Source organism: Drosophila navojoa, chromosome X, assembly GCF_054131105.1.
Source record: "Drosophila navojoa isolate 15081-1374.11 chromosome X, UAZ_NAV_1.0, whole genome shotgun sequence".
Lineage (NCBI taxonomy): Eukaryota > Metazoa > Arthropoda > Insecta > Diptera > Drosophilidae > Drosophila > Drosophila navojoa.
Window position 1 is genome coordinate 30,829,879 of NC_142895.1, and position 22,080 is coordinate 30,851,958.

The 22,080-nt window shown below is 37.7% G+C and overlaps 4 protein-coding genes across 5 annotated transcripts in view; 1 reads left to right on the forward strand and 3 right to left on the reverse strand.

Annotated features, from left to right (window-relative positions):
- The window catches only part of U2af50 (U2 small nuclear riboprotein auxiliary factor 50), a 169,515-nt gene that overhangs the window by 56,158 nt on the left and 91,277 nt on the right, over positions 1-22,080 (reverse strand). The window lies entirely within an intron of this gene.
- LOC108655487 (trimeric intracellular cation channel type 1B.1) lies at positions 2,527-4,716 on the forward strand. The gene is made up of 4 exons (XM_089263655.1): positions 2,527-2,746; positions 3,122-3,440; positions 3,499-3,771; positions 3,837-4,716. The coding sequence occupies exons 2-4, from the start codon at positions 3,163-3,165 to the stop codon at positions 4,114-4,116; spliced, it is 831 nt and encodes a 276-aa protein (XP_089119781.1). The 5' UTR covers positions 2,527-2,746; positions 3,122-3,162; the 3' UTR covers positions 4,117-4,716.
- On the reverse strand, positions 4,811-7,060 carry TH1 (negative elongation factor complex member TH1). The gene is made up of 5 exons (XM_018107199.3): positions 6,883-7,060; positions 6,079-6,791; positions 5,568-6,014; positions 5,015-5,496; positions 4,811-4,941 (listed from the first exon to the last, which is right to left on the reverse strand). The coding sequence occupies exons 1-5, from the start codon at positions 6,943-6,945 to the stop codon at positions 4,910-4,912; spliced, it is 1,737 nt and encodes a 578-aa protein (XP_017962688.1). The 5' UTR covers positions 6,946-7,060; the 3' UTR covers positions 4,811-4,909.
- Positions 9,513-14,555, reverse strand: LOC108655474 (phospholipid-transporting ATPase IF). 2 transcript variants are annotated; one of them, XM_089264313.1, is made up of 7 exons: positions 14,164-14,555; positions 13,962-14,087; positions 13,283-13,838; positions 11,690-12,104; positions 11,039-11,630; positions 10,114-10,924; positions 9,513-10,054 (listed from the first exon to the last, which is right to left on the reverse strand). In XM_089264313.1, the coding sequence occupies exons 1-7, from the start codon at positions 14,357-14,359 to the stop codon at positions 9,586-9,588; spliced, it is 3,165 nt and encodes a 1,054-aa protein (XP_089120439.1). In that variant the 5' UTR covers positions 14,360-14,555; the 3' UTR covers positions 9,513-9,585. The 2 variants fall into 2 exon arrangements, with proteins under 2 accessions (XP_089120439.1, XP_089120440.1); XM_089264314.1 differs by having other exon boundaries at positions 14,168-14,278.

A 22,080-nucleotide genomic window follows, 5' to 3' on the forward strand; every position in this document is an offset into this window, starting at 1 on the left:
CTCTCTTCACTCAGTTTAAAAGAACGCGAAAAGAAAAACAAGAAAAAAAAATCCCAAAATAAGTTATTGAACTTTTGGAAGATCCCAATTTTCAATTACCAGCAACATTTGAAGGCTTAATGGAGCCAACCTTAGTTGAAGAAGAAAATGAAGACGAAAATGAGGATGAAAATGAAGACCAAAACATAGATGAGAAAAATTTAGAGTTAAATTTTAAATTAGATGAAGAATATGAAGACCATTCAGTTTAAAATTATATCGCATATATTTTATATATCCCTAAGAGTCTTCAAATATTAATATTTGCTTGCAGTTGAATGAAATATAATAAAAATATAATTTAAAGTTGCTAAAAGTGTACAAAAAAGTTATTAAAAATAATTTGAGCCCACAGGTAATGATTTTTAATTTAATAAAATATGTAAAAGGGGCGGAAAATTTGAATGCCACGCCCAATTGTAAAAAAAAAAATCCGAATTTCCTTTTTAATATTAATAATATATTCCTAAAATTTCAAGTTCCTAGCTCTTCATTTACAATTAATGCCAAAAAAATCGACTTTTTACCCATAGTGCAGCGGAATCACCCGAAAATGAGTAAACTCGATCGAATAACTATTCAAAGAGGTGATTAAACAAAAATGAGTTAAAAAATTATCCTAATTTGAGAATTTTTGGACAATAAAGTCATTGAAAGTGAAGTGCACGAAATAAGCTGTGACATGGAAAAGGGCTGTTTTTTTAGTTTTCTTTAGTTTTAAAACTTATTAATTATAATATAAAAATAATTGAAAGTGTTAATACATAATGAATAACCAATAAATAAGACCTCATTTAAATTTTTTGGATATCTTTACTGGTTTAGCGGGAATACGGTTTCAAAGTTGTACTATGCTGCTGCACGAAATAAGGTGTGAGCCACTGTATGTATGCGTGCCACTGTTAATGTTTAGTTAGTAACAATGAGAAGATAGCATAAATGGTTTTTGTACATATATCTATGAAAGTCTAAATAGCATAACAGAACTCACTAGGGTTATCTCTATATTATGGTATACTTAATCTAAATTCCCTTGCTAATGAGCACCAACGGCTTCGACCTTTAAATTGTGCAAATCAGTTTCACCAAATAAGCCAAGATCTACAATGAGTGCGTGAGTTTGAATATGTGCGCTTATGAGAGCATGTGTATGTTGGCTTATACATACGTATGTATGTATGTATTTAAATAAATATAGATTTCTTTGGTCCAAAAGAAAACAAAATGATATTCTTTTGTATGTATTTAACTGTAAATGGCACTTACCTTTTTTCGTGAGCCCTTTATATTGTTAAAGGCAATATAATAATATGCACCACTTTTTGTACAAACAATAAATATGCATGCATATAATTATAAATAAATTGATTGTATGAACTGTGTGAATTGGCGTATGTTGGTTTCTTTACTAAATATGCCGAGATACGGTCTCGTGTGGACGGATTTATTCAATAGGAGTTCGCTGAAGTTTTGGGAATTTTCATTGGAATTTGTAAAAACACAAAAAATACAGTAAGTTAGTGATGACAAAAAACATTAAAAATTTTGATAATTGAGACATCGATATATCGATTATACAAGATTCATATACCTATCGATAGCTTTAAATTTGTTTCGATTTAATTTGTATCGGTGTCGTGATAAACAAGAAAGAACTAGGAAACGATGTGACCGGCAAACAGTTAAATTAGAAAACATAAACAAACCTTTAAGTAGGAAAGTAAAACGTCAAAAGATAACAAAGCGTAAAAATAAATAAAAACATAAATAAAAATGACCAAGTATTTCTTTGCGTAACCTGTTTTATTTAAATACATAAGCAAACACAAGAATTAAGTGTTGCACAGCAAACTTTCAATTATGAGACACAATCTTACCCGCTTAATCAGTTATTTACACATACATGGATATACATACGTAAATAAATATTTCGGTTGTTTCTCAGAATAAGAACTCACAGATTCTAAATATAAAACATAGTCTTCAAGAGCGACGTAAACTTATCGAATTAACATGAGCATGTAATATACGGGCCCGGTTCGAGCCCAGTCTCCCCGTGCTCGTGCTGCACTCAGCTATCCGTTGTTCGCGTGCAGACGTAGGTAATTTGTTAAATTATATGTATATGGACCACCAAATATGTATGTACATACATATGTAGAATTATATTTAAGTGTTGACACTTTTTCATAAAAAAAAATTGCATACGCGGCAGACTCTTTAAGAAGCTGTAACCGGAAATGCGTGTGGGCGGTAAAAGGAAATGTCTTACAAATATCAAATATTACACACGTATTATGCATACATACATATGTATGTACATATGTACACACACATGTACCTTCAAATATTCGCTCGAAAATAGTCGGCGCCAGCGAGTGATGTCTACATGAACATATGTATGTATGTATGTATTTATATATTCACACAAATACTCTGAGAGAACTGTAAAAACGGATGAGCAGGCGAACGGGCAAGTAGACAAGCAGACGGATTGGCACGGGGACCCGGTGTACACCTCTTAGAGCCCTCGCCGTTTCATCGGTGAAATTTATTTTTGGAGCTCTGGCAAAGCAGCGACATTTTTATTTAGACTTAGAATTTGTTTTTATGTTTTTCGACATTAACATACAATCCGACAACTTCTACATCTTTTAGCATCACGGCGCGGGTTAAAAGAGCTTCATTTTAAATTACAAGAGAAAGTGTAAGAAACCAGAGCAAGTGTATTCCATATCCATGAATATATGTATATATATATACATATGTATATTCATATATTCGTACATAGGCATTCTTTGCATGCCGCAAATTATTTTATTGCTCATTGCAAATTGTTGCTTCAAGTTGCCTCTAATTATATAACTATTGTGAAAATCTTATAATTAATATACATACATATGTAGCTGCGGATCAAAAAACCAGAGCAAACTGTAAACTTTAAAAGCTAAAGGAAATTCAAAAAAACATATTTTCTAGAATTTTCGCGGCATTCCTCTATTTTTATGTACACACATTTGCATCTCACAAACTGCTATACAAATAATAATATTTTTCTTGTTATGTTCTCTGCCTTATAAAGAATATCATCAGTGAGGAAAGGATACAAGATCAGCTGTGATCATGGACCCGGAAGCGTTTTTGGATGTGGCCAATCAGGTCATCAAGCTAAAAATGTTTCCGTTCTTTGATATCGCGCACAGTTTACTTGCCGCGCTGGCCGTGCGCGAGGATTTAGGCGCCAACGCTCAGGCCTTCTCGCGGAAACATCCGCTGGCATGTTGGCTATCCACAATGCTGGTAATATTCGCGGGCGGCATGGTGGCCAACGGGTTACTCGGGGAGCCCATCTTAGCACCATTGAAAAACACCGGACAACTCCTCGTAGGCACAGCTGTGTGGTTAGTTAACAACAATCACATATGTATATGCAATGCAATCACATTTTTTTTTTTGCAGGTATATAGTTTTTTATACACCCTTCGATATTGGATACAAAGTGGCCAAGTTTTTACCTGTGAAAATTGTGGCCAGTGCCATGAAAGAAATTTATCGAGCGAAGAAAGTCTACGACGGAGTAGGACATGCGGCCAAACTATATCCGAATGCCTGGATAATCATGATCATAATTGGCACTCTTAAGGGCAATGGCGCTGGCTTCACCAAGCTGATCGAGCGTCTCATAAGGGGTGCGTGGACACCGACAGCAATGGAATTCATGCAGCCATCCTTGTAAGTGAATCGATCTCATTTTGTGTTTGTTTATACTGTCATTATGGGTTGCTTTGTGCTTTCAGTTATACGAAAGCGTCTTTGCTGGCCTCCATTATTTTTGTGCTAGATAAAAAGACCGATTGGATCTCAGCGCCACATGCCTTAGTCTATTTTGGCATTGTTATCTTCTTGGTGTACTTTAAACTGTCTTCTATCTTGCTGGGTATTCACGATCCCTTCCTGCCATTGGAGAACTTGTGCTGTGCTATCTTCTTCGGTGGTATATGGGATAGTTTGGCCAAGATCTTGGGGCGTGGCCAGGCCAAGGATGGCGATAGCAAAGATGTTAAGAAAAGCAATTAAATCATCTCTAAATTAGCTCAAAATTTTCATACGCTGCCAACCAAAGCTACATATTTAATTGATATCGAATGAATTTTAACTTATATGTTGATGATCAAAATCAAATTCAATAGTAAGCAGCAAGTGGGTGTGTCTGCTTATGATTAACTCTGATTTTATCAAACTTAAGTTTTTGTCTATCTTAATTTTAATTTGTAACCTTTTTAGTCACCTTTATTTTGTTCATAAAGACGACTGAAACTTCAAAATACGACGACTAATATAATTAACGATTAATGTCTGCAGTTTAATAAAACCTGGACTGCACTATCCAGGCTCCAGTGCGCAGTCTTCGGTATGCCTAAATTCATTTTAAAATTATCTAAGTCATAGAGCGAAATTATTCAAATACTTTTTTTTTGTTGGTCCACCCATATTACATTTACCTGTATTCAAGCTCTTTTAAAGAGTTCATCACAGACGACTGTATATGTATGGACAAAAACAATCGGACTATTTAGTGTATATTTATATGTAAATGCGCATTGATACGATTAAACTTTTGTATGAGTTACTAACGATCATTGGTTGCAATAAATCTATGTGATTTGAACCTTTAAATGTTGATTTTCATTAATATACATACATCGATCAGAGCGAGCATGTGTTTGTGATTTTGAGTGTGTGAGAGAGAGAGAGAATATATCAAGACAAATTTTGTAAGTAGAAAACTGGACTTTACTGATTACACAAATGAATATGAACTTAAAAGCTAAAAAAAAACTTTGAGCTTATATTAGAAATTATTTGCCTGCTATACAGTAATAAAATGCGCCTTACAGTGAACTGAAAAATAGAAAGAAATATGTCAGATATATACAGGTATATCTAAGGTATTCTTCTTCTAAATAACACTCACCAATAAATTCAGATACGGGATCGTTGTCACCCTCGCCACGCATTGTACCTGTAATCTCCTCGTTCTCAACCATTGGTAGAAAGAGTTGTACAAACTCGACCGAGTAGGGATGGGTTATAGTTTCTAGCACTTCGGTAACGAAATACCGAATCAACGAAATGTCAGTGTCTTCGATTGCACAGCATTGTTTGATGTATCGCAGCACTGGTACGACACAACCGCGTGTCAACAAATTCACCATGCGATCCAGTATCATCTTTTTCATTTCAAGTTGCACAAGTATCTCCAGTTCATCTTGTTTGGACTCGAATAAGCGGATAAGTAAAAAAAGAATTTGCTGCTGCAATGTTGGATGAACTCCAGCAACCTCATCGAGCACTGCCAAATGTGTGGGACAACTATCCGTCGACAGTTTGAAATATGATGGTTCCATTACAACATTTTCTATCCATCGGATTACGCCAACCCCAACAACTGGATACCTAAGTAGGCAGGAAAACAGAAGAATAATAAATATGAACAATTATATTTTGTTCATGACTTAAGTTCTTACTTTATGCAGTTATAGAGCGTCTGTAGCTCCGCAATGAGTTCAGTGGATCCTTGGTCTACATTGCATATAGCATGTGCCTTTTCTATTGCCTGAATTGTGCTCTTTAGTTCGTCTTTATTTAAAGTTCTTTCGGTCATGGGTCTCTTCTTAGCTGGCTGATCAATAACAGAAGAGGCATATGCCAACAAGAAAATATATTTGGGCTTGTGTTCCGGATTTATTTTAACACCAGAACGGAAGAGCGCATCTACCAAAAGTTCTAAAAACTGCGGATTACGTATCAAATCTATTGGTGGTGGGTCAGAGCCAGAATAATTTCGAAATAGTACGGTAATATCCGCCGGATTCAAGGTATTGCGGGTCAACATGGAGGTAAGAGCCTGACACGCCTGGGGATATACCGCCGATCCATTTAATGCCATTGTAATGGGTGTTACGTTCTGATTACTAAAATAAACGTCAAAAGATAATGTTTGTATTGGATGCCTTAGTTTCAATATATTAAAAGTACTTCTGCAATGCGTATTTGATGATTTCCTGGGACAAACGTTTCATATTGAAGCCACCTTTCTGCTCTTGGCTGAGCACTTGAATCAACACCTGCGAATAGACATACGTGTGCTGACCGTGGCAGACCATGCGAGCGCATTCCTGAATGGCACCATGCACATCGTCGGGATTATTTAGAAATTTAACAATTGAAGTTTTGAGAACTCGAGAAAAAACTTCAATTTGCTGGGCGGCTGTTGAGATAGATGTAATTTCACTCTGGAAGCCCGCATCTGATATGAGTTTTATAGTAAAGTTAAGCATCAAGCAATCCGGGTATTCTTCAGCCAAGCGATATATTAGAGATCGCCACGTATAGTGATCTATCATTTCTGTGAGCCAGTCCGGCGTCTCGCCCTCCTCGGTAAATATGGTGTCTGCTTTTTTTGGGTCAAACGATTTTAGAATCATCTCCTTTAAATGATTCTCTACCATGGCCTGGACTTCCGTTACTTTCACACCAGCCAAAATTAACCACTCGGCCAGCAGATTGGCCATTTGGGCTACGGCTTTATAGTTCTCAGATAGCATCGATATCACTTCTTCAGGTGAACCGCCGGATTGAAAGTAGCGCTTGAGCTGTGTGAAAATTCCTGGTTCCATTATGTAGTCGGGCGTTAAGAATTTTTCGAGACATTCTTGTATTGTTTTCTGCGGATTATCTTCGTGCGTCTCCTTGGTTTAGAAATTAATAAAAGCAAACAAGTTTTTGTTTTCATTGGATTGATTAGACTTAGTTGACATAAACGTCAAAGTTTGTGTATACCTCGGCACCTGACTGTTGTTTTGTGCGGCCCTGCCAGCCAGAATCATCGTATTCGACCTCCATTATTATTTTATATACAATTTCTCCAGTAACAAAATTTTTTTTAAATCTATATTATTATTTCTTTTTATTAGCTTGAGGCATGTATATAGTTAATCGGTGCATCGTTGATTTCGATATCGCTGATAAACAATCGATATATTTTTATATGGTTTATTTTTATTTATTTTTTATGATAACTATTAGTGTTCTGTGTTTGAAAATTAAAAGCCTTAAACCCTGATTAAAACATTAATGACGAAATTGTTCTTGTTTTTAGAATAATAATTAGTAAATAAATGTATAAATAATCGATTAATATGTATTTACGAATAAATAGATGTACTCACATTCCTGACACACTTCAGCCAACGCAAGCAGTCTTATAATGTGTTCAATCACTAACCAGAGAACACATAGACCGGACACGTAGTGTAAAGTGTTTTGCACACTTTTTTTTTGACATTACGACCCACACCACTTCGTATTTGCTCGGCTCCTAACTTTTAGGTTCAGGCTACTAAAATATTCGAGAGCACAATCATTTTGCTTCTGGCGCTCGACCAAGATGGTCGATGGTTGAACAAAAGATCCCTCTGTGCTCAATGTTTCCCTTGCTCTCTCTCTCTCTCTGTGCTCTTTGCTCTCTCAAATGTGTATATGTGTGTATGCATGTGAGCACAAGCAGCAGCTCAGCTGCCAGCTCACGAAAATTGAAATTTCTTCGCAGCAAGAACCCATGCCTTCCCTTCTGTGTGAAGAGTATACCGAACTTATCAAACCGTTTGCCAAGCTCGTACAAAATATGTATATGTGTTTTCGATTTTAATTGTGGAAAGGGTATGAAAGCGTTGGTGCTCATGATGAAAATGCTTTCGCGGCGAGCGTGCACACACACAGTCTTTGTTGCTACATATATTATGAGCGTTTGTGTGCCTGTGTGCGTAGCACTTGCTGCCTGTAGCAATTTTAGGTCCCAGCATTTGCATTTGGTTGATCTTGAGAAGTGCGCACACTTATATATGTACATACATATGTATGTATGATTGTATGTACGCAGGGGACGCGATGCCCACAATTGTGGAATATCACTTGTAGAAGCATTTGTATGCCTATGTGCCCTTACATGTGCGTTTGTGTGTGTGCTTGTGTGTATGCATGGGACATGAACATTGGCGTGTGCCTACCTCAACTTAGAATTGTCTGAATGATTTTGGGTTCGAAATGAAGAGGCGCGCTTATACATATGTACATACATATGTATGTATTTATGTAAGTAGCTGATTAACTAAAGTGACAAGTGCATATGCCAATTCTTTGTGGCACTGTGACCGTCGAATAACTCATACTGTATGTGTGTGTGTGTAGTATAGTTACTCGCGCTTATATTTAAGCACCTGGATTTAATTTTAATGATCGTGGGTTGGCTATCAGAAGGAATTAAAAAAAAAAGTTTAGTACCTTTTTTGGCTCAGTATACAAATGGGATGCGATTTTCGATCCTTTGTACCTGTACATATAGTTACATATATACAGGTGCATGCCAATAAAAAAAAAACTTCTAAAAAGAATTGGCATATGCACTTGTCACTTTAGTTATAAGCGCGCCTCTTCAATTCGAACCCAAAATCATTCAGACAATTCTTAGTTGAGGTAGGCAGCCAATGTTCTCGTCCCATGCATATACACATGCACACCAATGTTCTCGTCCCATGCATACACACATGCACACACACAAACGCACATGTAAGGGCACATAGGCATACAAATGCTTCTACAAGTGATATTCCACAATTGTGGGCATCGCGTCCCCTGCGTACATACAATCATACATACATATGTATGTACATATATAAGTGTGCGCACTTCTCAAGATCAACCAAATGCAAATGCTGGGACCTAAAATTGCTACAGGCAGCAAGTGCTACGCACACAGGCACACAAACGCTCATAATATATGTAGCAACAAAGACTGTGTGTGTGCACGCTCGCCGCGAAAGCATTTTCATCATGAGCACCAACGCTTTCATACCCTTTCCACAATTAAAATCGAAAACACATATACATATTTTGTACGAGCTTGGCAAACGGTTTGATAAGTTCGGTATACTCTTCACACAGAAGGGAAGGCATGGGTTCTTGCTGCGAAGAAATTTCAATTTTCGTGAGCTGGCAGCTGAGCTGCTGCTTGTGCTCACATGCATACACACATATACACATTTGAGAGAGCAAAGAGCACAGAGAGAGAGAGAGAGCAAGGGAAACATTGAGCACAGAGGGATCTTTTGTTCAATCATCGACCATCTTGGTCGAGCGCCAGAAGCAAAATGATTGTGCTCTCGAATATTTTAGTAGCCTGAACCTAAAAGTTAGGAGCCGAGCAAATACGAAGTGGTGTGGGTCGTAATGTCAAAAAAAAAGTGTGCAAAACACTTTACACTACGTGTCCGGTCTATGTGTTCTCTGGTTAGTGGTTCAATTTTACTACACAGCTGTACCACTAACTGCAGTCAGTTAAAAGTTGAGCAGCCCTGGAACAGCGACATATCGATATACATTTTTGAAATTTAAATGTGAAACAATATTAATAATTTGACTTTTATGTTTTATTGGGCAGTATATCATGCAGATATTATCAGTTAGTGATTAATGATTTACTAATGTTCACTCGAGCCTATCTAAGAACATGTCGTTAATGGCTCTCATTAAAAAGTCAGGCAGCAAACATGCTACCGTACAAATTATAACATATAGCCACATAGGAAGCGAACTCAAAAACATGTTGTACACATGGTACAGGGTACTGCCACTATCTAAATTATAAAGGTAAGTGCTTAATATAAATGCCAGAATCGATACAATAATAAATGCAAAGTTAAGGTAACTCATGTAGTGTGAGACTAGCAATACCTTCAAATTGCCTACAATTACGAGTACCATTATAAGCATAGTTCCAAAAGTTGAGAAATCTGCAGTTTGTCCTTCGTTGAACACAACATTATTGTCATATAAAATGGCATAGGCAAAGAAGAAAATTATGAGAGTTTGAAGGGCAGCGTTTAAAATCCACATTAGAAATGCCTTCCACGAGGTCAGCTTGTTGTGGGCAATTCCTTTATATAATGTCGGAAATCTGGTAGTCGAATAGAACTATGAAATGATATTTATTGGATGTCAGAGCATTTTACTTACCTCAACAATGTGCTCTCACTATAACGTTTATCGGACATGGCCAAATACGTAAAGCTGAAGGATATGTAAATGATATCAAACAGCCATAAGAAAAGTTCGTTATAGACAGATGTCGCCGAGTACAAATCGTATACTTGAAACAGAGCCATGCAACCTGTGATTATTATATTCTTGTAGCAGTAAAAAAGCACCATAAACGCCAATCGTTCATTATTATAATGTCCATGCACCAGGAGCAGACGTTGCAGCATAAAGAACTTAGCAATTGCATAGTCAGCGCTGCGGGCTGCCTGCTTGCCCTCCACGCCGGATATGCCAATACCAATGTGAGCTTCCTGAATCATGGACACATCATTGGCGCCATCACCAATAGCTGCTGTAATGTGCTGGCCCGACTTCTTTATAAGCATAACTATTTCGCTCTTCTGCAGAGGACTCAAACGACAGCAGAGCACGGCCTTGCACTTGAGGGCCACATCAGTGAATTGTTTTGGCAATTGCGTGAGTAGAGCGGATACCGTTATACCGTCGATGACCAGACAAGTGGGTTTCGATGTAGCGGATGTTATGCCAAGTTCGATCTGATTCAACCGCTTTTGCAGCGCTTCACATACGGTTATATTAATAAGAAAGTGAACCTCGGCTATTTCCGGTATATGCTTGCAGGCCCTGCCAATGGAGAGTGCTGTTTCTACCTTATCGCCTGTAAGAACCCAAATCTTTAAGCCAGCTTCCTGTAGCGCGATCAACGTTTTGTCAACTTCATCCTGGAGTGCGTCTTCCAAAGCCGTTGCACCCAGCAGATCGAAATCTGAAGTAGAAAATCGAAGAAAAGATATCTTTACTTTGATAAGTAAATGTTATTAGAGAATCTAACTTGTACATATACATATATGACTTATTTATATGTATCTATCACACTTACCCACTTCAATAGTCTCGTAACATAGTGCCAGAAGCTCTTTGCGATCCGTGAGTTGAATGCTGGCCTCTTTGTAGGATGCAACGAATGTAACATATTCATCTTCAGTCAGCCGGCGTCTGGCGACAGCAAGGGTCCTAAGACCCTCTTTGGCATATTGCGTTATTTGGACGTCAGTTTTTGTAGTAGGCGATGTTGGCTTGCAGCGTGGTAGTATGGACGCTTCAGCGCCTTTACTATACAGCCAAATAATGCCCATTTCATCCCGAATAATAATGCTCATGCGTTTTCTCTCCGAGCTAAACTCGAGCACATGAAGGCGCTCATACTGCACAACGTCATAATTTTGATCGTTAAGGATTCGGCTGAGACGCATTGAGTTGTTATCGGTGCCCTCAAAAATTAAACCCAACTTAGCGCAGCCCTCGAGTATGGCCTTCTCGTCTGGGCTAGATGCTTGATATCTGTCAATAATACCTGTAGCTACTAAGCTATCCTTAATCGATTGACCTTCTGTTGATTTATCGTCAGAGCTAGACATTACTTCCACTGTATGACATAAGGCTAACGCCTCAAATAAGACCTGCACATCGGCCTGAGCAATAATAGATTTGCTTTAGATTGGAAAATGGGTTAGGATTCAGTATTACTTACATCCATTGCGCCTAGTTCGTAACTTTCGTCTCTATCGGGGCAATACAATTGGTTATTTTGTAAAACGTAGTTATGTCCATCGACATAGCACTTGAGAAAGATCATTTGATTTTTTGTTAGAGTTCCAGTTTTATCTGAAAATAATATGTTGATCTGGCCGAGATCTTCATTCAAATTGGACGCATTCACTTCACAGGGCTGATCAGTCTCCTCGTCGTATAAATTAATGTCGGATCTCATAAAGAGAGCGCCGAAAACTCGGTAGAGTTCAATATTCATATACATTGAAATAGGCACCATATAGTTAAATAAAATTAAAAATGATAGGAAATCCTCAACTATTTGCCAAATCGTGTTGTACTCAGTAGAGAGTCCCAAATAGTAAATAGTTGGATAAACTTCGGCTACTTTTTGGCTAAAAATAAAAATAAGTATGTATAGGTACTCAAACAAGAATGTTGATCTGGAACATACAAATACTTCCTTAAGTTTTAAGAATTGCAAGATAAGAATGGGTATTGCATTATTTGTCCCTTCATTTTAATTATGGTAACTAACCTGCGTCCCAAAAAATCTCCTTTGCTAAGGACAAGAGATATCTTTGCCATTTGATAGGAGGATAATTTAACATTAATTATACAACTAAAATAAGAAACTTGTTCATGCTTTAGATATTGTTGAGCACTCACTAATTATTCGGTATGAGAAAAAACAAGTAAGAGAGCTCTAGTCGAGACTGCTCGACTACGAGATCCCCTGAACCCTACAAGCAACTGATATTTCAATAATAATTAGCACACACACATGCAACAAATACACGCACACACACGCATACAAACAAACACAAACACACGCACACACACACACACATACACACTCATATACAGGCGATTGCGCTTGGGCTGCGCTGCAGTGTTGGCAATATTATGAGAAATTATTTGTTGAATAATTAAATCGTAATGAATCTTTCAGAACGTAATCATAATGTTGAAATGTATGTGTATACCAAAGCACAAGTCTCTAGTATTTGATATACGACTTTTACAAAGATAAGGGCGAGGGGGTGGCTTTAGGTGTGAGGGGTAAATTTTAACAAAAACCGAAATTGTATAAAATGAATCTTAATATACATATTAAATTTCGACACTCTAGCTTGAAAGATGTACGAGATATAATTTTTTAACTGATCTTCGATAAGGTTTTTTATCGATAAAAAAGTCTCTAGCTCTTATATCTTCTGAGATCGACGCGTTCATACATACGGACAGACAGACGGACGGACGGACAGACAGACGGACAGGGCCAAATTGATTCAGCTTTATATATATATATACTTTACTTTACTAATATATATACTTTGTGGGGTCTGCCACACCTCCTTCTGCCTGTTACATACTTTTAACAAAACCATTATACCCTGATTTCCCATTTTCAATGGGTTCAGGGTATAAAAAAAACTAAAAAGAAATGCTTGCTCATTAATGTTGACATATTACAAATTATTTATGACAGTTAAAATTAATCTGACACAATCTCACATAGTAAGAAGGTCTTTTCTATCTCAGTAAGTTTTAAAAAAATGTATGCTCTTACCGTTCGATTAGGTAGAGTATTAGAACAACAACTACCATTCCCACGATCAGAGCTATAATGAATTTGTTGATGTAGTGCTCACTAGAGGCGGATTTGTTGCCCGTATAGCGGCTGTTTAGTTGGAGTTTTGTGTACATCCCTGTATAAATGGCACAGCCTACCGCACGCTCTGGTCCTCGAATGCGTACACCACGTAACAGAAGATTCTCGATTGTCAATGGTATTGCTTCAGGATTGTCTGTGCCATTTGTGAGCGTTTCTATACGTCCATTAAAGTTGTAGAGATCAGGCGTTGGGCGTTCACATACTATGTGGATTAAGTGGTTAACAATGGCTCCCAAATCGTAGGTGTAGTTAGTGGGTGCAAAGACTGGCTTAAGATTCGTTTCGCCATCTAAGTTCGCCGTGTTCACAACGCAGATGTTATTTTCCGAAGACGAGTGAAGCAATACCAAATCGCATGGAATGTAGCTCTTACTAGTCACTACCACCAGATCGCCTTGTTGTACGTATTCCGAATCGATGCACTGTTCCTTTCCATTTCGTATAATTGTTACTAAAGCATAATAATAATAACAAAATAAGAGCGGTTTAGCCGGCACTGGTCGACTTAGAGGTACCATACACTTATATTATGTCTATATATATATGTAGGAATTAAAATTGTAAGCGGTCAAACCTTTGGCTGAATTAACCATTTTATCGTTTTTCGATCGTGAATAATCCTCTATACCTTCCTTCAGCGCTGTTACTATCATAACGAACAGCAGCGGCAGCAGTGATGTTAATGGAGATATAGTATCGTCTACATTGGAATCAAAACCATGTATATATATATTAGTATCAATTGTATTTGAAGCGTATGGGCATCTCTGACATACTAACGAAAAACGATATAATCGTTATTATTAGAAAGTAGAAATAGACGGCTCGACGGAACTGTTCGTAGAAGTTTAGGGGGACAAAGGTTAGCCAAGTATACTTGGTGGTTCGCACGCGGTTCAGGGCCTGTTGTTGATGCGTAGCTCCAATTTTAATGCGTAACGGTTGTTTCTCTGTGGTGCTGGAGCGCGTCATTATGAAGATACTGCCTTTATTTGCTCACTCTTGAATTGCATATCCTCAATAATCGTATAACTTAAAGGATTGTGGGAAAAACACGCCTATTATCTTTCAATGTTAAACTTTGACTGAAATTCGGTAGTAAACTTCTTTGTTAATCGAAATGTATAACGAATTCTAGTTTTTCATTGATACGAACCCCTGCTGCGAACAATTAACGCCTTAGCCCAGATTAGCTCTATAAAATTCTCCTCAATCAGATAATTGAAAATCCATCCATTGCTTAAATGATCTTTAGAACGAAATGTATACTGTATGAAAATATAATTATATTAACAAAAATATAAAAAAAAGAACCTTGTATTAGGGCATGTATACATTGACATGTATACATTGAATCGTTATTGTAGATTAACATTAGCTATAGATTAGATATAGCTTGTATATAGAAGTAATACTCAAGATAAATTACTTAATTCTAACTGTTTTGCAACACGTTGTTACTTATACATAGAAATTATGCTATAAAATAACAAGTAAGAAAGCTCTAGTCGAGCCTGCTCGACATGAGATCAGGGCAACCCTTCGAGCAATTTATGTTTCAATAATTATTCGTATATGCACACACACGCACTTACAGATGCGCACGTACGCATAAACATGCATTGGTTGCGGTGTGGGGTTACTACGGGAACTTAATTGCTTAATAACTTTTCTTATGGATATACTTTCTTCTTTAAACTTTCAGTTCGGGATTGTGACATTGAAATTGCATTTGCCAAAGCACAAGTCTCTAGTATTTAAAATACACCTCTTACGAAGGTAATGGTGAGGGGGTGGATATAGGGATAGGAGGTAAAATTTAACGAACATAAATTTGGAGACTCTACAAGATGTAGCAGATATAAATTTATAACTGATATTCGATAAGGTTTTCAATCGACAGCTAAACGAGTAGAGTTTTCGATTTTTGGAGATCAACTTAATATCCGCACTATATATAAGGACATTTTAAAACAAATTTCAAGTCTTCAAACGTACGGACAGACGGAAGGACGAAGAGGGCTAAATCGACTCTGTCGCCCTGATCAAGAATACATATACTTTGTGGGGTCTGCCACGCCTCCTTCTGCCTGTACCATACATATTAACAAAACCATTATACCCTGATTTCCCATTTTCAATGGATTCAGGGTATAAAAATATGCATATAATGGCTTTAACCTTATTATCTAAGGCTTCAATCTGTAAGACTAGAGAGTTACTACTAAGCATTTCACATTTCCCATCAATCCGCATAATTAAACGTATTAATATCATTCTTTATATTACAAATCTGATGGCTATAGCTGATACGCAGCAGATTATATGTTTTCTTAGGCTGAGCATAATCATGCTCAGTTTTCGATTAGACTATAAATTCACCAACTTTATTTCATTCTACCGGATGTTTCTGACATGACAGTAGGTGTGAGCAGCACCTTTATTGGTGCAACTTCAACGTGTACAATTTTTAAATGTATAGGTAAATTGGCATACATAAACAATACTCATGGCGCAAACCCAGTTAACTATGTTTAACTATGTTCTCTAGTTAGTGGCATAACCTTCTATCACTTAATCGCATTGCATTAGCCGAAGTACCGTTGTTGCCCTGCGAGTGAAAGTAGCCACTACTATCGCCCGAACGGCACCTCGACTAACGGGCAACAATGATCGTCGTGCGTGCGACGCGTTACTACGTGTACAACCACGATTAAGTGATAGTAGGCTGTAGCTCCATTAGCTGTAAATGATTCTAAGATATTAATTGAATCAAATTTTGATATTCAAAACCAACCCACCCAATTAAAATAATTTAATAACAAATACACGAGGATCCAACAAACGTTCATCTGCAAGGACTCCCCAACATCAAACACATAGCACATACATAGCTATAAAATCAGACCAAAATATTATTATTTAAGTTGCATTGTGTAGTTAAAACATTATTTGATCACCCTTCATCAAAACGTTTATGTTTTATCAAAATTTGAGGAAGTTACAGCATGTTTTGTGAAAATTTATCAGGGGTACGAAGACTTTAGTTGCACAGGGTATCTGACTCTCGGGTTGCGAGGGTTAGTGTTCATTTCATATATTTCATATTCTGGATGTTTGTGTCCCTCTCTGCCGTATTTCGCCAGTTTCAAATAAGCCATCTTGGTTTACCAAGACTCTTTTGAACTGGAGAAAAATTATAAAAAGTCTGGTTCAAGTGTTGACTGGTCCAAATATTCCATTGCCAAGTCAAACTTCAATCTTTTAAATTCTAGCTGTTATGAGAATTATCTTATGCGTTGCACCCGTCAGTTTGCTCGAGATCCCAAACAATTTTATTCATTTGTAAACTTTAAGCGTAGATCTTCTGGTTTGCCGTCCTCATTTGTCCTTGGTGATGAAAAAACTTTCAATGACTAGGATTGCTCTGATCTATTTGCTGATTTTTTCAATCAACTTATTTTTCTGCTGATCCCTACAACAACTCATATCCATATTCACTTTCTGAATATGGGTCTATAAATATTCCGAAAGCTACTGCAGCTTCTCTGGCTGCGGCCATTAGGACATTGAAATCATCTTTCTCTCCCGGTGCCGATAATATTCCTAGTTGTGCGATTAAAGAGTGCAGTGTTTCTCTTCAGTCACCATTACTAAAATTGTTTAACTTGTCCTTGGAGACTTCTGTGTTCTCTTCAATTTGGAAAGAATCTTTCATCATTCCCTTATATAAACAAGTAAGAAAGCTCTAGTCGAGACTGCTCGACTACGAGATCCCCTGAACCCTACAAGCAACTGATATTTCAATAATAATTCGGACACACACACGCATAAAATCAAACACACGCACACACACACACACGCATATAGAGGCGATTGCGCTTGGGTTGCGCTGAAGTGTTGGCAATATAATAAGAACTTATTTGTTGAATAACTTAATTTCTAGACGTACGATCGTAATGAAACTTTCAGAACGTAATCAAGTCTCTAGTATTTGATATACGACTTTTAAAAAGATGAGGGTGAGGGGGTGAATTTAGGGGTGGGGGTAAATTTTAACAAAACCCGAAATTGTATAAAATGCAGCTTAATATGCATTTTAAATTTGGAGACTCTAGCTTGAAAGATGTAGGAGATATAATTTTTAAAGTGATCTTCGATAAAAAGGTATCGGAATGAGTTATCGTTTTTATACCCTGAACCCATTGAAAATGGGAAATCAGGGTATAATGGTTTTGTTGAAATGTATGTAACAGGCAGAAGGAGGCGTGGCAGACCCCACAAAGTATATATATTCTTGATCAGGGCGACGAGCTGAGTCGATTTAGCCCTGTCCGTCCGTCCGTATGTTTGAACGCGTCGATTTCAGAAGATATAAGAGCTAAAGACTTCAACTTTTTTTTAAAAATGTCCGTATATATCACGCGCATATCGAGTTTATCACTAAAAAACGATAACTCATTCCGATACTTTTTTATCGATAAAAAACCTTATCGAAGATCACTTAAAAAATTATATCTCCTACATCTTTCAAGCAAGAGTCTCCAAGTTTAAAATGTATATAAAGATGTATTTTATACAATTTCGGGTTTTGTTAAAATTTACCCCCCACCCCTAAATTCACCCCCTCACCCTCATCTTTGTAGAAGTCGTATATCAAATACTAGAGACTTGAGCTTCGGTATACACATACATTTATACATCATGATTACGTTCTGAAAGTTTCATTACGATCGTACGTCTAGAAATTAAATTATTCCACAAATAAGTTCTCATAATATCGCCAACACTGCAGCGCAACCCAAGCGCAATCGCCTGTATATGCGTGTGTGTGTGTGTGTGTGTGTGTGTGTGTGTGCGTGTGTTTGTTTGTATGCGTGTGTGTGTGTGTGCGTGTGTATGTGCGAATTATTATTGAAATATCAGTTGCTCGAAGGGTTCAGGGGATCTCGTAGTCGAGCAGTCTCGACTAGAGCTTTCTTTCTTGTTTTATACTCATTCACGAAGTGAATTATTATACTCATTCACGAAGTGAATTAGTATATTGGTTTTGTGCAATGTCCGTCTTGCTGTCCGTCCGTCTGTCCGTCCGTCCGTCTGTCCGTATGAACGCAGTTCATTTCGCCTCTATTGAAGCTAGAGACTTGAAATTTGGAACACATACTCGTGTATAACTCCGATTTATAAAGTGTTAAAATTTTCCCGATCCGCCCACTAGAGGCGTGGCAAATCGGAGAATGCATTTTCCGATATACCAGAAATCATGTTAGTTGAAGAGCTAGAAAGCTGAAATTTGGTATGTAGATCCGCGTTGACCCTCCAAGTCCAAAAAGCTACGGTGGATATATCTACGCCCATTGGGGGCGTGGAAAATCAGATAAAACTGTATCTCCTAAAGTTCTAAAGCTAGAACGTTGAAATTTCGCACGTGAGCTAATGCTGTAATTCTATAATGACGCCTACTAGGGGCGTGGCAAATCGGACCTGAAGATATAGTGATTTTTCAAATTTGGCTATATTTTGGGCACTATCGATGCTAGAGACTTGAAATTTGGTATATATACGCGAGTTGACCTCCCAAGTCCAACAAGCTATAGTGGATATATGTCCGCCGAAAGGGGGCGTGGCAAACTGCAAAACTTTATATATCCTACAGTTTAAGAGCTAAAAGCTTCAAATTTGGATAGTTGAGTTACTCGTAACCTCCTCTATCGATGCCCCAAAAATAATTGTCACGCCTCTTTGGGGGCGTGGCATATCGAAAAATACCTTGTAATTTTCACATTTTTTTAGCGTAAGCATTCAAATTTCGCATTTACGTTACCGTTAAGAACTGGCCAAAAATGAGGTGTCTACGGCCACTAGGGGCGTGGCAATCGGCATTTGTAGTATCAAATTGCGACATTTATATGCTTGAGCTATCTATGTATGTACATGTATATACAAATAGGCTTAATAGGCATTGATAACACGGAAGGAAAGATTTTTATAAAATTAAAAAATAAAATTTAAATTTTTTTAAAAATATAAAAGAAGCTAAAATAACAAAATTTGCAATTTACAAAAAAGAGTTTTCCGCGGGATTTGAACTCGCACCCAAGCCATGTCAAAATAAAATAATAAATTTAAACTTAAAAAATTGTTCAATTAGAAAAAAGAATAAAATAAATATCTATTTTATAAAAAACGAAATATGTATGAAAAAAAAAAAACACAACATTGAAGGGGTTTGGAACCTCCGCCGCTGTAACATAACTTGCGACGCCTTTAGCACCCGCGCTATCGTCTTGCTTGACATTGTGGTAGCTAAAATACAATAAGCTAATAACAGAGCGTCATCTGACAAAACTACAATAACAGCTAGAAAATCCAGAAATCAATCGCAATTCTTAGAATGCTAAAAATCGCGCTTTTGTAACCGAACGCTATCAACGAAAATCACCATACATTTGTACTCAAAAAGTGCACGATCAATATAATAATTATCGATTACTCGATAAAAATTACCAAAAGCTACAATATAATCAAAAAGCATAATTGTTATACCCTGAACCCATTGAAAATGGGAAATCAGGGTATAATGTTTTTGTGTAAAAGTATGTAACAGGCAGAAGGAATCATCGCAGACCCCATAAAGTATATATATTCTTGATCAGCACGACGAGCTGAGTCGATATGGCCCTGTCCGTCTGTCCGTCCGTCCGTCCGTCCGTCCGTCCGTCCGTCTGTCCGTCCGTCCGTCCGTCCGTCCGTATGAACGCCGAGATCTCAGAAGATATAAGAGCTAGAGAGCTGAAATTTTTTGTGCATACTCGTGTATACCATACGCAGTACGAGTTTGCTTTATTTTTTCGATAACTCATCCGATAACTTTTTTATCGAGAATAATCGAAAAATTGATTTTGTTTTTTGAGCCTCATCGCAGTACTAATAGACATAGAGACTTCAGATTTACTGTGTATATATATATGATGAATACAAACATTTTGTAATCAACAGATTTTGGATACCACGCCCCCTTCGCCCCCAATTCGTAAAAAACGTATTTCAAGTACTAGAGACTTGTGCTTTAGAATGTACACACATTTTGACCATATGATTACGCTCTGAAAATTTCATTAAGATTGCATGTCTACAAAAAAAGTTATTCATCAAATAAATTCTCATACTATTGCCCACACTGCAGCGCAGCCCAAGCGCAGTCGCTGCTCACTGCGCAGTTAGCAGAGCGCGGGCGCGTGAGGGTGGATGCATGTAAATGTATGTGTGCGTGCATAAAAGAAGTGCAGAATGATAAGAATATCAGCTTGGAGGGTTCAGGGTATCTCCTAGTCGAGCAGTCTCGACTAGAGTTTTCTTACTTGTTTTGTACTAAATTTTTTTAAAGCCAAATTAAATTTGAAATAAGAATAAATGCCCCTTTGTAAACATAGCATCATGTATACGGACTGTGAATGAGTATTCCGCAGTAGGTAGCGCCCGACTGCAACGTTCTTACTTGTTATACCCTGAACCCATTGAAAATGGGAAATCAGGGTATAATGTTTTTGTGTAAAAGTAGGTAACAGGCAGAAGGAATCATCGCAGACCCCACAAAGTATATATATTCTTGATCAGCACGACGAGCTGAGTCGATATAGCCCTGTCCGTCTGTCCGTCCGTCCGTCCGTCCGTATGTATGAACGCGTCGATTTCAGAAGATATAAGAGCTAGAGACTTCAACTTTTTTTTAAAATGTCCGTATATATCACGCGCATATCGAGTTTATCACTAAAAAACGATAACTCATTCCAATACTTTTTTATCGATAAAAAACCTTATCGAAGATCACTTAAAAAATTATATCTTCTACATCTTTCAAGCTAGAGTCTCCAAGTTTAAAATGTATATAAAGATGTATTTTATACAATTTCGGTTTTTGTTAAAATTTACCCCCCACCCCTAAATCCACCCCCTCACCCTCATCTTTGTAAAAGTCGTATAACAAATACTTGTGCTTCGGTATACACATACATTTAAACATTATGATTACGTTCTGAAAGTTTCATTACGATCGTACGTCTAGAAATTAAATTATTCAACAAATAAGTTTTCATTATATTGCCAAACATGCAGCGCAACCCAAGCGCAATCGCCTGTATATGTGAGTGTGTGTATATGCGTGTGTTTGTTCGTATGTGTGTGCGTGTGTTTGTTTGTATGCGTGTGTACTTGCTAATTATTATTGAAATATCAGTTGCTTGTAGGGTTCAGGGGATCTCGTAGTCGAGCAGTCTCGACTAGAGCTTTCTTTCTTGTTATACTACAAGTTGCAAGTTGAGTGTTGGCTCGGAAAGCGCGCGATGCTTGAGGGACGGCCGTCAAGCATTGCTTCGCAAGCACTATGCGCTACCATAGCCTGGTACAGCTCGTCTTCTTATTCGCTCGACTCTGCGCAGCACCATCATCACTGTGGCCGCGAAGGTGCTTGTTAGTTCCCAAGCTTCCTCCGATTCCAGCATAGCGTTGACTATGTTGTCCGCTCTGATGGAGCGGCCCAGTGCCTCTTCTAGACGACGTCTGGAGGAGTCCAGGAACCGTCCACATACGAAAAGGATGTGGTTGGCGTCTTCCACATGCCCTCGCCCGCACTAGGGGCACTCATCAGTTTCCTCGTGACCAAAGCGCGTCAAATAGCTCCGAAAGCATCCATG

Excerpts from the sequence above, each read along its gene's own strand:
- LOC108655474 (XM_089264313.1), bottom strand. The coding sequence starts at position 14,359 with ATGACGCGCTCCAGCACCACAGAGAAACAACCGTTACGCATTAAAATT. Across the intron at positions 12,105-13,282 it reads ATACTCTACCTAATCGAACG|CCAAAAAGTAGCCGAAGTTT; the intron begins GTAAGAGCATAC and ends TTTTATTTTTAG. Across the intron at positions 10,925-11,038 it reads TTACGAGACTATTGAAGTGG|ATTTCGATCTGCTGGGTGCA; the intron begins GTAAGTGTGATA and ends TTTCTACTTCAG.
- LOC108655487 (XM_089263655.1), top strand. The coding sequence starts at position 3,163 with ATGGACCCGGAAGCGTTTTTGGATGTGGCCAATCAGGTCATCAAGCTA. Across the intron at positions 3,441-3,498 it reads CTCGTAGGCACAGCTGTGTG|GTATATAGTTTTTTATACAC; the intron begins GTTAGTTAACAA and ends TTTTTTTTGCAG. Across the intron at positions 3,772-3,836 it reads GAATTCATGCAGCCATCCTT|TTATACGAAAGCGTCTTTGC; the intron begins GTAAGTGAATCG and ends TTGTGCTTTCAG.
- TH1 (XM_018107199.3), bottom strand. The coding sequence starts at position 6,945 with ATGGAGGTCGAATACGATGATTCTGGCTGGCAGGGCCGCACAAAACAA. Across the intron at positions 5,497-5,567 it reads ACGCTCTATAACTGCATAAA|GTATCCAGTTGTTGGGGTTG; the intron begins GTAAGAACTTAA and ends CTGCCTACTTAG. Across the intron at positions 4,942-5,014 it reads TCCCGTATCTGAATTTATTG|TTCACTGTAAGGCGCATTTT; the intron begins GTGAGTGTTATT and ends TCTATTTTTCAG.